The 16,419-nt window shown below is 38.2% G+C and overlaps 1 protein-coding gene and 1 long non-coding RNA gene across 7 annotated transcripts in view; one reads left to right on the top strand and one right to left on the bottom strand.

Moving 5' to 3' along the window:
• The window catches only part of COL8A1 (collagen type VIII alpha 1 chain), a 531,560-nt gene that overhangs the window by 395,441 nt on the left and 119,700 nt on the right, over positions 1-16,419 (bottom strand). For all 6 annotated transcript variants that reach the window (XM_035710130.1, XM_049105304.1, XM_049105303.1 and 3 more), the window contains exon 3: positions 2,343-2,673. In XM_035710130.1, the coding sequence (XP_035566023.1) occupies positions 2,343-2,670 (328 nt within the window). In that variant the 5' untranslated portion in view covers positions 2,671-2,673. The remainder of the gene's footprint in view (positions 1-2,342; positions 2,674-16,419) is intronic.
• On the top strand, positions 2,654-13,013 carry LOC125754239 (uncharacterized). Its single transcript, XR_007407912.1, has 3 exons — positions 2,654-3,194; positions 4,040-4,121; positions 11,178-13,013. It is a non-coding gene; the product is annotated as an uncharacterized LOC125754239 (long non-coding RNA).

Below are 16,419 nucleotides of genomic sequence, written 5' to 3'. Positions count from 1 at the left end.
AGTGTGGAGAAGGAGCTGAGCTGGAAAGAACAGAAAGTTCTTTTTGGCCTTGAAATGAGGTCTGGACTGGGCCACTTCAGTGTCTCTGCTTGCCTCTCTGTGCAGTAAGGCTAATACGAGCATACTACATGATTAGATGATAGATGTGAGAGACATTAGGCTTTCACAAATGATCAAAATACAAAGCACATCTTTCTCACTATGATTATGCTGTCTTTTGGAGCAAAACAATTCTATATAGTAGTAGTATCTTGTATACTACTGAAATGAAATGAAATGAATGATAGTTTTATTTTAACCAACAGTCATATCTGAATCTTGACCATTATATTTTTCACTGAGCTACTCTCAGGGAACAAATGAACCATAGAACTCGTATTCTTAGCAAATGCTCCCAATGCAGTCTGGTTCCCATCAGAATGAGTTCAGGAAATGCCAAAAGCCAGGCAGGCCACTTAAGAAAGGAAGGAAAACAAATAGTTGAGATAATCTCCTAAGTGGACGATCAGCTCCTAAAGAGAAGAAGATTGGGGATACCTCATTTATGCTAGGTTGATATTCTAATACTATTAGGGTATGTTCTTTCTAAGCAGTGAATTATGCAGCTACTATATCAAGAGTGTCTGGAGCAAGGTCATATCTTCTCATCAGGAGTCCTTGGTGTCCAGCACGGTGCCCGGAACATACCCTGCTCCTAGCTAAGGTTTCTTGAATGACCAGTTATAGCAACTCAAAAGTTTGTTACTTACCTATGCCTTTGATTTTCTCAACAAATCTTAACTTTACAGATGAAGAAAAAGTAGTTTCAGAGAGGTTTGTTTTTTGTTTTGGGTTTTTTTTTTTTTTTTTTTAGTTGAAATATAGTTGACATACAATATTATATTATTTTCAAGTCTTTCATTTCTGGCCTCTAGGTTTCTTAGCACCAAATCCACTACTACCCCAGAAGTAGAGCTTCTTGCTTTTTCAGGGACCAGTGGGAATGACCTATGTTTCCTCAAGGGGAATTCTGTGCTGATGCAGTTCCTTTCCTACAAATACTAGGTTTCCAAGAATCCAGATATACCTCATGAAGTTTGAAAAGGTGTCTCTCAAGTGATAAGCATTTTGTAGGTGTTGGATAATGAATATGGCAGGAAAGCCATGGGAAAAATCTTCATCTCTACCTGCAGTCCTTACCCTTCATAGTCTCCTATCAGTTTATTGACTAACAGTTGTAAAAGCTTAATTAAAGTGCTCTTAAAAACACTGGCATTTGTCTAGCACCTTGTTCACAAAGTGCTTTCAAATACATATATATGTATGTGTATATATATATATACACACACACACACACACACACACACACATATATATATACACACAATGTTCCTTACAACATTGTTCTTCTACCTCAGAAGACTGACTAGTCACCTTTTTAAATTTTGAGTTATCCAGAGATTTACTGAAACAGAAACAAGTTGGCCAGATACTCGCTTGGAAAAAAGCAGTTTTAATGGTATTCAAAAATATATTTTAAAAGGTATTCTAGCACAAGTTTTCTTTGTACACTAGATATGCTGTAAACTTTTTTGTAAATATTTTAAGGGTGTCAGTTCTTAAGAACTAGAAGTTATTCCAAATCTATCTTGTGCTCCTGAAAAACTGCAGAAAAGCACTTGAAAGCTGTTTCTTTAAGATACGGATTTCTTTTTTTATTCTTGCTGGTAATATATTGCTGCACCGAATTATGTGCGATTTTTCGCTCAGGATCATGATGCTGCGAAATTTCATTGATAACCTATCCATCTCTAGTTTCAACCATCTTAATCAGAAGTGTCCTTTTTGAGTGAGTGTCAATCAGAGGGAGTGAATCCAGATTGGTTTTCTTCAGGTTCAGGGAAGAAAAGTTTGGAAGAACAGAGCAATCATGCTCTCCGTGCCTTCCAGCAGCTTCCTGTAAGATTGTCCCCTTTTCCCCCCACTGCTTTAATCCCCCAGCATCTGGCCCAGCTTCTGACACAAAAATAGATGCTCATTAAATAGTTGCCAAACTATTGGATAGATAGTTTGGTGGAATAGATAATGAATAAGGGAATAGATAATGAAAAAGGGAATAAATATAGGTTTGTGCCATATAATGCTGTTAAAATAATAAAGCACAATGCAAAACAGTAATTTTGTTTGTATTTTTAGGTCTTGAACTTTCCAAGGATAGAGTTAAGAACACAGTAAACAATGAATGTCAGTAACACATTCTAAAATAAAAATTTCTAAAATTTAGCTTCTCCCCCTGATCTTACAGTTTCAGATTTTGGAAAGCTGCTGTTTTGTAACAGCACAGGAATATGATATGATGTTACCTTTGCCTTTCTTAGGTGCCGCTTCCTTGCCCATTCTTGGCACCGGCTGAATTTCCTTCATGTATTGGGGCAGATGTGGATACTCTTTGCCATACTGCACGTGGGGCAGCTCCTTGCCCATGCTAAGGCCGTCTTTGCCCAAAGGCATGTGAGGTACTTGCTGGCCCAGAGGCTGGTATTGTGGAATTTGCGGTGGGATCTGAGGAGGAATTTGTGGTGGCAGTGGCTTGATCCCATAGTAAGCACCAGCCTGAATGAGCCTGACGGAGCCCAGGGAAATGGTAAGCAGCACTCCCAGCAGCTGCAGAGGGCCGGGCGGCGCAGCCATCACCTGTGGGAGGAATGAATGCACCAATATGGTGAGAACTAGCAGGCCACATGACAGGTTTGGTTAGATAAAAGAAACAGTCTTTATCATCAGAACGTCACCCATGGAAGACAAATGAAAAGGAGGAGGAAGACCGTTACCTCTCAGTAGGAAACAAGCAAAAAACAGAAAGGAGAAGGAACTGTCAAATGAAAGCAGTGGGTGGGATCATAAACCATGGGAAATACTGCTGTATTGTATCCCTAAATATCAATCCTGCCTTCTTCCATAGTGTTGGAACTCTTGATTTTTAGCTGGAACAGAGCAGCCCAGGATAAAGATATTTCAGCCAGGTGTGGCGATGTGACAAAGCTCTCTCCAATTGGATGTAGTTGTAATGGGTACAACCTCTGAGAAGAATCTTGAGAGTGGCCCTGTTTTTCTTCTTCCTGCTGGCTGAAATGTGGAAATGTTGCCTGGAAACAGACCAGATGCCTTGGACCAGCAAGTGATCTCTGTGTACTGAGCATGGTGGAGCCAACAAGGTAGAAGAAACCTCAGCCTTGGTTGAATACTAAGGCCCCTAGTAATCCTTACATTTGAAATTTGTTTATATAAGAAAGAGCTAAAGGTTTATCATCTCCTTTAATCACTTATTTTGAATGTCACACATTTGCACTAAATTGAATCCTAATAGATAAAGAGTACATTGTTCCAAAGGAGGCAAACTTGGCCAGCCAGGCTTTTGTTAGTACGTGCCAAAATTCTATTCTAAGTGGAGATAGAAATTGATAGGTTTTATGCAGGGGTTGAGACTTTGCATCTGCCCTTTGGGTACTTTGGTATGGTCTCAGATAAACGTAAGAGTTAAAGAATGAGCAAACAAAACTGCAGAAGCCTTCTGAATTGGGAAGGAGGTACTTCATGTGACAGCCCCCAAATATTTTAAAACTCAGTATCATAATTATGTACATACAGGAATTACATTTCATTCTTCTACTTGAATACTCTAGGGTCATTGATTTAGAATTTGCCTAATTGGACCTGGAGTCCACTGAAGTTGGTCTTTATACTGTTAGAAAAGAAAGGAGTTTACAAGGCAAACTAGTATAAATAACATAACGATGTTTAACTACTCACTAGAATAATTTGTACAAGCCCTTTAATAGCATCCTTTGCAGTTTAACAGTTAATAAGAGAAATATTAATGGGGCTTATTTATTTGTAAAAAACAACCTGGATCAGACCTCTGTAAATGCCGGGCTGAAAACCCGAAAGTCCAGGGAGCTGCAGTGCTCACAAAGGCCCACTAGAGGGTGAGTGTGGTACACATTGAAATCTCCCTGGTACTGTCACTACCTAACAAGGGGCTTCCCACACCTTCTTAAAGGTCTTGATGAAAATCTGAATCCTCATTGAAGGGTCATCATCATGCTGGAGAAAGAAGTGGCAAGGTTCTCACAATTTTTAAGGTAAGGACATTCTGGAGAACTTTGAATAAGCTATCTCTAAATAATTTTAATTTCCATTCTGTGAGTTTGTTTTCTTTGCTTCTGCCTTACTTGGTTCTGGATCATAGTTTTCCACCCCTTAGAAAATATGTGTTGACTTTGCGACATCCTATTCGAGAGTAATGCCAGGAGTGTGAACAGGCTACAGGAGAACTGGTTAATAAAAAGCACCTAAGAAAATATTTAATGGAGTCTCTACCAAAAAATTCACTGCTTTACAATTTTTCTAAATATACTAACTAGTCATTTTCCCCAAAAAAATCTGTCAGCAAAATGATTTATAAAGCTTTCTCCATTTCATAAATCAGAACAGTCTCAAGAACTGGTTGATTCAATTGTACTCTAAATAATACATGTGCTGGTAATTGGGGGGAGGTAGAGGCAGTTATTTTCTGTCTTTCTAAGAATGATTAATTATCATAAACCTTTTGGAAAGAGCCCCCAAATTAGTAATGACTTCTACTCAGTAATAGTTTTATTTTAGATGGGGACAAAAAAAAATCTGCTGTAAGTACTCAGTGATAAATTTATTGACCACTTACCAAACACAATGCTAGACCCATCCAGGGATTACAAAGATAAATATAATTTGGTCAATGGGCCCTGCACCCACAGGGCTTATACTTTTTTAGTAGGTGTGACAGATGTGTAAACTATTAATGAGTAGCACGGGATATCCAGAAAAAAGTAAATTTCCTACCCTCTTCTGTCCAGTAACTTAAGTCCGTTCCCTTTGAAGCAACAACTTTCCCCATTTTCCTCATGTTTCTGGAGGTGTTCTAGGAATATGTACATACACTACACACACCTTTAAAACACAAATCACAGTATACTATACACCCCACTGTTCCTTACTTTGTTCATGCAGAAGACTAGAACTTGAGACATTATTTCTAAGTTTTGTATATCTGAACAGACCCCTTAACTTCTTCATTTGTGTTAATGAGACACATTGTTCTTTAAAGTCCTTACCATTCAATGTCTAAGGCAGTCACTAGAGAGCTAAAAATGTTAATCCATACCAGAAATACACGGTAATATCCGGTAATGTATACGCTGGGACTTAATTCCATCTTTGGGAGTGACTGAATTTATTTACTAAACCCTAAGTTTGTGGTGATGTCTTTAAGAATAAGCTAGGATGCTTGGCCCTTCACCCTTCCATCAATTCAGCGATTGTGTTGGATTATACTTAATAATCTTTAAACCAGGACAATCTAATGAAACATTGGAAAACTGGAAGAAAGAGAAATGCCTGGAAGAAGACCAGTTGAATACCAAAGGCCCAGTGGGATCTACTTTACTACAATTATTTCCTCTTGTAGGCTTGGCCTTTCTCTCCTGAAAACCACCTCCTTAGGTCTGCCATCTGCCATTTCTCTGGCTCTTTATTTAAATAAACTTTGTTCAGTTTTAACTTGAATATTTATGTAGGGGCCCCGATTAGAATTTACCGCTTGACTTACCCTTACTAATTTCCCTCTTGTCCCTGAGGATATTTTTGGTGGTCAAAGTGGTGTGGTGGTTCTCCCCAAATCACTCAAAAGAACATCAGATTTGTGTAATGCTGTACAAACACCTGGCGGGAGGAAGGAGCCTTGGAATTTCAGCTGGGAAAAATGGTAATAATGGGTTTTCTTTCCCCTTTTTCTGAGGATGCAGGACACATAATGGGGTGAATTCTAGTTGATGTTTTCTTAGATTTCTATTTGATAATGTGTGTATGCACGCTTGACTATACACGAACATAAACATGTATAATGTGTGTGGACAGTGGATCTTTGCCAGTCAGGCCAACTTAGTGATGGGTCTCATGTCATTAAGGGAGAAGCCTTTAGAAGAAGCCAAAGACCTGGATTTCGGTTGTACCTCTGCCATTCATCATGTGGCTTTGGGCAAGTCCCTTATCTTCACTAAGCCTCAGTTTCCTTCCCTATAAAACAGCAACTATAAAAAAGAAATTACAATCTCGGCCTCTCCCACAGAGCTGTTCAAGGACACGAATGATAATATGAATTATTTTTTGTAAGCTGAAAAGCACCGCTCAAATTTAAGTTATTATTAATGGAGTGTGACCAAAAAGACAAATCAAAACCAACTGAAATGTCAAAGACTTTCAAAGAAGGATACTAGCCAAAATAAATGTGAGGTTAACTGCAGTAATGATAAACCTAACATGAATAAAATAATAATGACCATTAAAATGTACTTGTTAAAAATGGCAAAAAAGAACAGCTGAACTAGGGCAGTTACTCATTCTGGTGTCAGAATCACCAATGCTAATCATTCTGAACAGCCCTAAATGGTTCCCTATATTTGGGAAGGGCTGCAGTGAGTTTCATTTCCTCATGTGACCCGTAATGTATATAGCAGAATAATGTGATATATATTATTTTAGACGCTCCTCAGCATTTTATTTGTACATTTATCCCCATGAGATGTTGGCTTGCTGTGCAAAAGAATGTTTAAGTATTTAAACCTTCAGTTCTTGCCCTAAATCCAACTTTCCTTTTCACATGGCGCTAACACAGTGCGCATGTCTGCCTGCTACCGTGTGTTTGTGTGTGTGTGTGTGTGTGTGTGTGTGTGGTGTAGACAAGCCTCTCTCATCTGCTGCTTGACAGTCCCTCACACAGGATTTGTAGTTTCTCAAGGCCTCAGATTTTTTTTTAAAGATTTTATTTGTTTATTCACAAGAGATACAGAGAGGCAAAGACATAGGCAGAGGAAGAAGCAGGCTCCATGCAGGGAGCCCGATGCAGGACTTGATCCCAGAACCCTGGGGTTACAACCTGAGCCAAAGGCAGATGCTCAACCACTGAGCCATCCAGATGCTCCATCAAGCCCTCAGATTTATCATCTTTGAAGCAAGGGGAAGTTAGAATCCTACTCCTGCAGTATTCACCAGAATTGTCTTCTTGGCTTTCCTATCCATGCCTCTCAAAGAATGTTCTCTACTGTTTGCATTTCTCAGAGCAATTCATTCCTTAGCTATAGATATGTGAGGAGTGCCTACTAATTATTACAAACTGTTATGGGTACTGGGGAGAGAAGTGAATTAGAGAGATGAGGTCCATGATCTTATTGAACTCACATTCCAGTGTGGGGAGATGGGCAATAATAAACAAAGATAAATTTTATAGTTTTAGATTTGAGTGCTGTGAAAAAGAAAACGAGTGAAGGGCTGGAGAATGACTTGAAGTAAAGACACTATTTTGGAAAGGGTGATGGCGGGAGATATCCCTGAGGAAGCAAATTTTGGATAGAGATGTGAAAGTTGAAAGCCTTGTTTGTCTCTCATGATACAATACTAAAACAAACAAAAAATCCAGAAAGTCCGATATATCACAATGATAGTTATAGGTGACTTTCCCTAATGTAAACCATTGTTTCAAAGCTTTATGCTTCATCTATGTCTGTCCTCATTTTGACCTCCTTATTATATCCTTTTTTTTTTCCTGGAGTTTTCTTTTTTTCTTTTAAATCTTTCTCTAGATTTCAGCCCTACTATGTAAGTTTGCTAGGTCTACCATGACCAAGTATCTTAGACTGGATGGTTTAAACAACAGAAGTTTAGTCTCCCCCCAATTGTGGAGACTAGAAGTCAGAAGTCAAGATATTGGCATAGTGGGTTTCTTCTGAGATCCATCTCCTTGGCTTGTAGATGGCCATCTTCTTCCTATGTCTTCACATGATCTTTACTCTGTGTATTTGTGTCCTTTATAAGGACACTAGTCATGTTAGATTAGAGCCTACCCTACTGAACTCATTTTGACTTAATTTCCTCTTAAAAAAACCCCTTTTTAAATACAGTCACATTTGAAAGTGCTAGGGGTTAGGATTTCAAAATATGAATTTGGGTGGAAACACAACTCAGCCAATACCTACCGTTCCTGTAGACCAGGCCAATTCCTGCCTCTTCTGCAAAGTCTTCCCTACCTTTTAAACCATTATTATCTTCCTTGTCCTATTGAAATTTAACACAAAGTTAAATGCAGCTCATCAACCTTATGTTTTTTCCTTTTTTTTTTTTTTTTTTGGTTCATTAAACCTCAATATGATTGTTAAGTTTGCTGAGGGCAAGGAAAATATGTGATACTAGTTTGATTTTCTCAGCGTCTATTGAAAGAGCTTTATAGTCAAAACTCTTAAGGTTGATAGGGGCTTTAGAAAATATCTACTTTAGCCTCATTCTGTATTTAGAATCCTGTCTACAAGAGTTGCTAACAGAAAGCCCTCATATTTCCTACTTAGATATAATGATAGAAACATTCATAAAGCAACCTATTACCATGTCATACAACTTTCCTTTAAGATATATTTATTTTAGAGAGAGAAAGAGCACAAGTCGGGGAGGAGCAGAGAGAAAGAATCTGAAGTAGGTTCCCTGCTGAGCATGGAACCTGACCTGGGGCTCCATCTCACGACCCTGAGATCATGACCTGAGCCAAAGCCAAGAGTTGGTCACTTAGTTGACTGAGCCATCAGGTACCCCATGTCGTACAACTTTTGTTATTATTTTTACCTAAGCAGCTGGTAGGGAAGACCCACTTTTTTTGATTCATACATGGCAGTGCCCATATAGCTTGCTTTTAATGGGAAGTGAGAAGGGGAAATTAAGAATATATCCCAAAATTGGCTAAGGCAAAAGATGAATGGTTACATGACCTGTTACTTTTATGCCAATAAGCCTACCTTAGGATCATTTAAGGATATATAACTTATTGCATAATTGATTAGCATTCAAGATATTAACAACTCTGTTGATCAGGATATGGTTTTATTGCCCTTTACTATGTTAACTAGTTTTGTATCTGACATAGCGTTATCTCAGCATTCTTTTTTATCAGCTCATTATGATAAAAATGAACCCAACTTCATAATATTTTATTTCAAACCAACTTTGTCATCATGTTAAATAAAACTTCGACATGTTCACTTGTGAATGAGAATTGTGTTAACATTTTGAAAGTTACTCTTTGATAGGGCATAAAAAAATAACCAAAAACCTAAATATAGGCAGTGTCGGATAATATGGAGAAAAAGCAGGAGAGGGTAGCTAAGGAGGTAGATGGGTATCATTTGTGCAGATGATATTCTTTGAAACCCATTTTACTATAGAAATGGAGTCTTCTGTGCTTGGATGAGCTGGCACCTGCATTTTAAAGGAAGGTAGAAGCAACTTTAAATAATAGAGGGTAGAGAAATTCTGAGGGATTTTGGAGGAGATTAAATGTGAGCAGAGTTGATTGCTGCATGGAAGAGTCCCAGAAAAGGAGATCTCCAGTGAAGGAACAGTCAAGAAAAGAAAAACTCATTTCAGAAAGGCTTTTTATATTTATTATAGGATATGTATTGTAAATCCCCTCCTTCATGTCCTCAGAGATGAAGAAACTCTAATCCTGCAGAAGAAAACCTAATTCTTTTGTGGGAATTGATTTGGGGGTTAGGTGGAAGAATGGTTCAATGCTGCTCCAGGGTGACAAGGGGCCAAATCAGTGACTGAATATGAGAAAACCAGAAAACCAGAACCAGAGCAGAGGATGGCTAGGGGAGGTGGGCCAATGAACATAAAAGTTATAATAATATTAGGTACATTTTTGAGAACTTACTTTATGCCAGCACCATGAACATACTTCAAATATATTATATTAATAATCTTGTATCCACTTACTAAGTTTTTTAAAATGTTAAACTCAAATGATATCTCCCTATCCTGTATTTATAAAATTGATTATTTTACTGAAATTCAAGACTGTTCAATTCTGAGTTAAAGCTTTTAAATTCTTATTTGATTACTTTTAGGAGCCATCATCTAATACATTATCTAACAAATCTTTCTACTTTGTTTTACAAGTATAGATCTAATTATACTGTCACTTTTCTCCATCTTGTCCTCCAAATACTAGGCTACCTTTTTAATTGAAAGAGTTTCTCTGTTATATAGGATGTGATCCTGGACTGGTTCCCTTCCTTTTTGCTTCTTGGACTAGGGACACAAGCTTGAAGGCATTCATGAAGCCAGAAAGCCACTAGCAACATGAAGATGCTAAGATGAAGCCTAAAGAAATATGTTGAAATATTAGATGTTGGTCAGTCACTCCAATGAAGGCATTGGACAAGATCATCCCATAAGCACTCATTAGTTTTAATCAATCTGCCCACTTATATCTATCAGGACTGATGTAAATATAAGGTGGCTTAATTTACAGGCTTCACTGATGAATCCTCTATAACCAAGAGCAGCAAACAATCTCACCTACGAGCTATGGGTAGAGCATGATGTCACAGGGCCTACAGAAATTTGAGATGTAAATCAGGTTATATCCCCAGCTCTAGAAATGGGCCACCCACATAAACCTTCCGAAATAATCCCCACATTCCACAAATTCTCCAGAAGAGGAGATTTCACAACATTCCCCAGTAACCAACTGCAGGATTTCATAGACCTACATTTCTTAATATCTAATCTGGATCTTGCTGAACTTTAAACTCATTTCCTCTTTTCCATTCTCAAAGGAGGTGGGAAACATCTGGAGAATATTTTCCTTAAAATAATAGTCCACATACTCGAAGTCTGCAATTAACTCCTTTTGTCTCTCTAAATGGAATCATGTCAGCTGCCAAATAGTTTATAAAATAGTTGAGAGGACTCCTAAAAGAGAAAGTTCTAAAGTGGAATCCTTTTTTTGCTTGGTTCTGCTAGTCTCCCTATAACATGAACATATCATTGTTCTCAGAGCATAGAGCACCCAAATTCTAGTTCTGACCTAAAAAAGTTACCTATCCTGCCAAGGCATTGGTTTCCTCATTTGCAAAATGGGAACATTGGCTACATGACTTCAAGGTCCCCTCTAGTTCTAAAATTTTGTGGTAGCTGTGAACATGAATAACATATCCACACTTCATAGATAAATGATTTCATGAAAGTACATGCTCAAGCCTTTTGGATATCATAAAGTTAATTAATCTCACACTTCCAGTTATTTTTCAATATTTATCTCTCCCTTCTTACAGTTGGAGATGGAACAGGAAGATTTGAATGGTGCCCCCTCCCTGTAAGTATTCTCTGATGAAATGAGCTGCACCTGTCCAGAAACAAAAAGAAGGACCTTTTTAATAAAAAACAAAGCTTAGGAATCAAAATCTGATTTATAATTTTTCTACCATATTTAAAGACTGAATAAAAATTAAAAATTGCTTAGAGAAATCTTCTAAAAGTAGCTACAAATGATTTAAAACAACAACAACAACAACTTCTTCCAATGTGTAAGCTTAAAAATTCCCTCAAGTCACTTAGCGAACATTGATGTATGCCTCCTGTCAGAGAAATGGCAAATGAATACAGAGCTCGCATCTTGGGAAGGAGAGGAAGGTAATGAATAGTATGACAGTTATGTTTTTAGGAGGAACGACGTTCATTTTGCAAGAAAAATCGAAGATCTGAAACTTAAGGACAGTTCTATAATAAAGTAACCTGTGATGAGAGCATCCCAAAAATAAGGTTCTCCCCATTCTGTGGGCCTGGTGATATGCAGCAAGGTCAGTTCCTTCCTGGTGATCCTGAGGAGAACTGGAGAGCACTCTGTAGAGCATCATTCTTCATTCTCTGTACCACTACAGTTTGTGTAAATTATACAATGTAAACTGAAGCTGTTCTTAAGCTGTTGCAAGGGAGAATGGGGAAGGTTCCTCTAATGTAATCCATCGAACAGGACATTGTAAAATTGCTTATTTAGAGCATACAGTTATAATCTATTATGTAAAATATAAATTTCATGGAACGTTTGTTCACTGGAACACACTTTTTTTTTTCCTACTGCAAACATTTTGATCTCACCCTGAACTCTTGTCCAGGCCAATGGCATTATGGGTGAATTTCAACCAACAGAACTCAGCAATATCCTGTCACATGGATAGTTACAACTTAGCAGTTGTGTGTGTGTTTTAAAATTTTTATTTGTCTGAGAGACAGAGTGTGAGAGCGAGAAAGAGAGTGAGAGCATGAGCAGGGAGGATGGGTAGAGAGAGAAGCAGGATCCCCACTGAGCAGGGAGCCCTGATACAGCTCAATTCCAGGATCTTGGGATCATGACCTGAGCCCAAGGCATATGCTTAATGGATTAAGCCACCCAGGTGTCCAAGTTGTGTTTGAAGTACTCCTTTGTAAGTAACACATGAATTGAATAAAATAAAGTGATAAAATTATACTCATTCCCAAAATATCTGAGGTCACAGAGAATAGAAAGTCTAAACCAAGTTAGGCAAAAAGACAAGAGCATATAACATGTTCCCTGAATGGCCTTCATCTAGGTGCTAAAGTTTAAGAAGCTGGGGTTCCAGGGCAACCTCCAGATATGGGAGGGAGGGACAGGGAGGAAGTAGATGGCTTGCTTATGGATTCCAATTTTCTGAGGAAGGCTGTCATATTAGAAACTCTTGCCTTTTCTCCTTTTCTATAATTCTGTATGCCTTCTAGATACTTCATTATTGCTCAGCATCTTAAGAAACACTGAGAAACTAGGTGAAATTCCAATGAGTTAGTGGTTGTTCTTACAATTAAAAGTCCTGGTGTAAATCTTGAAAATTGAGAAAGTTGAAATATAAAGAACGTTGTGCTCAGTCCCCAGCCAGCATGGGCACTTCCTGGAAGCAAGAGAGAGAGCCCAGGATGTTTCTGCCAATACTTTCCTAGGATGGTTGCAAGGAAGGATTGAAAAGTATGGGAAGATCTTTTTTTTTTTTTTTTCTGTCCCATTGTTATTGGCACTTAGTACTTTATATCAGTATATCCAGAAGATTAAGTTAGCAAGCCAACTTTCTGTGTTAGCATTTTCTTTTTATTAGCAGGCTATTGTGTAGTAGATTATTCATTTTGGTATTTTTATAGGAAACTGTGAAACAAACAAAATTCCTTGAACCAAGTAACGAATCCTAAAGCCTGTATTCTCATCTGCCATAATACTAAAATATTTATTAATTAAGTTACTATGTGGTGAGTATGTGTCTTTAGGGGTTTAAAGGCAAGAGGTACAGGGCATGAGGCAGCCAATTGTTGACCTTTCTTTTTCATTTTTGAGTTGATTATTTTTTGGGTTCAAGTGTTGAAGTTTTGTTTAGCTATAATTGCTCTGAGCCACATAACCTTGAATGACTTAATATTAAAAGTCAAACCCTAGAATTTCTCTCTCACATGGGCAAAACATTAAACCAATTCAACAGCACTTGGAAAGAAAAATAATTAATTTCTTCCAAAATTGCCCCCTACCCACCCACCCCCACCCCGCCCCCAGAGCTAATCTTTAGTCAAAACAGTAACTCTATTAGAGTTGTGATCTTTAGCCCTGGAAATTTCCAAATTTTAAAAGAACTAAAAAAAAAAAAAAAAAAAAAAAAAAAAAAAAAAATTCGCAATTTCTTGGTCAGTAAAAATGTGAATTTGTTCTTTCTCTGTTACACCATTCAAGAGTAGCAGAAATCATTCCACAAGACTGTTCCCAAAAGTAAATTTAAATTAAAAAATGTTTAGTTCTCAAGCTGGGGCTAAGCCTAAAACACCAAGTTGTGATAAATTGTCAGCCACAGAGAGGACCGACACTGAAATCCACCACTTTTCTACCACAGCTCCATCTAGGTAATTAGCCCATGTGGTAATATCCTGCCCTTTGAACACAGGCAGAGCACTGAAAGCAACCAAACCACAGCTATCCTGGTATTGAAAGTTCCATTTTTCTAAGGGTGGAATTTATTTTGAAAGAGAGAGAGATGGATGTGCTGTCTGGGAGGAAAAATCATAAGGTTTTCACAGTTAATTCACTAAACATTTTTCAGAGCAAATGGCAGTGGAGGGAGGAAAGGACAAAGAATTATATAATCGATGCCTTTTCTTGGGGATACATCTGTTCAGAGGCTGGGAGTGAGCAAGAGACTTTTCTTTTTATGACCAAAATTCGCTACAAGGCACAAGAATTCACAGAAACGTGGAATGTCACTGATAAACATGCTTTACCAATGTTGTTTCTTAAGGCCTACAGGGTGAAGACGAAACTGAATTGGAGATGAGAGATGGGGTATAGTCATTTCTCAGATATGACACCCTTGTGAGCTTTTCAGGGCCTCCTTTTCCTGACCTATTAAATGAGGAAAATGAATCAGAAGGAGATGGAAACCCAAGTACCTGGAGAAGCAAGGATAGGGGAGTGAAGGAGTTGACTGGCCAGAGTGTGTGATGAACTAGGGAGTCCTGCTGCATCCAGCTTCGAACCACTCACTCATACACCTAGTTTGGGCAGGTCTTCTCATTTTTCAAGAGGAACCACAAATCAGGAAACTTCTTTGTTAAAAAATTTTGGCTCAGTTCTTTTTTTTCTTAAACACTAACTGGCAGAAAAAAGAATTACTCCAGTCAGAATCCAGCCTTTAGGCTGCTGGGTACACTTTATACCAAGTGGTCTCTAACATCTCTCTAGTTCTAAAAGGCTACATGGGGGTCTCCATGCTTTTATTTGCTTCAGTTTCTAAGTACTGGCATTGTTTCTCTACTCAACATTGGTTGTTTAATTTAATTACTAAATTTAACAATCTTATATTGAAATTGTAGATGCTACCACAGTAGGGGCTAGAAATATATAAAATAAGTGCAGGTAAAACAAGGGCCTACTCTCAAGAAGTTTCCAGTCAACTGTTGAAAGTTAGATCTTGATCTACTATGAGTGTCTCACTAAAGACAAAACAGACCTTAGCCCAGGTGGGATGGATGGGTGGGTAGTGTTTTTCAGACACAGAATCCTTGAGGGACACTGTTTAGACCTAAAGGTTGAAGAATAAATAGAAATTGTCCAGTAGAAGAAGGAGAGCAATGAGTGAAGGGCTTTTTGTGTCCTTCCTCAAAATTATCTAAAAGCAGACATTGGCAACTAAAACAGTAAAAGCTCAGCTGTCTGCAGTGGGTAGGGGGGTAATGCTTAATAGTAGCAACTGTGAGCTAACTGCCTGAATTAAATCCTGATTCTATCACCTACAAGCTTTGTTATCTTAGGCAAGTTACTCGACCTCTCTGTGCTTCCATTTCCTCACAATAAATTGGGAGTGTTGATAACATTACCCATTGCCTGAGACTGAGGAGGAGATGAAGGGAATTGCATGTAAAATGCTTAGAGCAGTGCCTAGATATATAAGCACTTTATGTGTGTTAGCTGTTACTTGAAGGAGACAAGCAGGAGTAGAAGTAGTAGTAGCAGGGGGGATCATGAGCACATATTCCACGATACTTTGCTTTACTGCTGTCCTGTTTTTGAAGAATTTGAGGGTGATGATTTTTGTCCTCACTCTGCTCCAGGACTATTATGAAAATTCGTTGAGAGTCTGAAGACATTTAGGTAAAAAGAGTTCCTCATAAGTGGATAACAAGTACTGTGTCTGTGTCTCCAACTCTCAGTGCAGCCTACACCCTACCCTCTCATCTCATGTGAGCCCTAGTTCAAATGCTGGATGTCTTCCCGCTGCCCTTCCCTCCGTGAACTCACCACTGGGCAGCCTGTTTCTGTACTGACTGCAAAGGGCTTTGGCTTTGAAATTCAGAGAGCCTAAGACAGTTTTTGCAGGTGATAGATAGCAGTAGGTTGACCTTGTGGGAGTAGCTGCAGAGCTAAGCTACTGAAGCTGCTGAAGGAAGGAAAATTTGCAAGTGTAATGGTTATAGACCTTTAGTTCAGAAAAATAATCAGCCTACAATCACTTTCTTCGAAGATTTTCCATGCTATTTTTGGAGACTCAAATAATAATAATATTGCTATAGTAAGCACTCACTTAGTGTTTACCATGTTCTAGGACTTGTGTCTGAAAGATTCATGTACCCCACCCCTCACCCTAGACCCAGTAAGCCACAGACTCTAGCTTAATTCAAAACTATATTGAATTTTGTATCCAAAAAAACACAGATTCAGTTTAACAACACACACTGCTTTTGTAGTTAGTGCAAAGGTAACCTCAACCCAAAATACCACATAAATCCCAAACCGTGTTTAGCCATAGCACTTAAATTAAATAGAAGACATTAATTTCCAAAATAAAGAAGCAAACCCATAATGTATTTTATTATGATGAATTTTGGTCATAAGTTCTGGGAACTGGTTATGAGGAGGGAAGCTCCATATGAGAGCTCTCTCAAGGGTCTGGAGGACTCCAATCAGACTTTTATCTGGGAATTCTTTCTGCACACAGTTCATAACTGTATACAAAGTAGGCTTTATAAATGCTT

The sequence above is a fragment of the Canis lupus genome, chromosome 33 (genome assembly GCF_003254725.2).
Source record: "Canis lupus dingo isolate Sandy chromosome 33, ASM325472v2, whole genome shotgun sequence".
Classification (NCBI taxonomy): Eukaryota; Metazoa; Chordata; class Mammalia; order Carnivora; family Canidae; genus Canis; species Canis lupus.
Note: the sequence above shows the minus strand (reverse complement) of the source record. Positions and strands in the feature narration are given on the sequence as shown.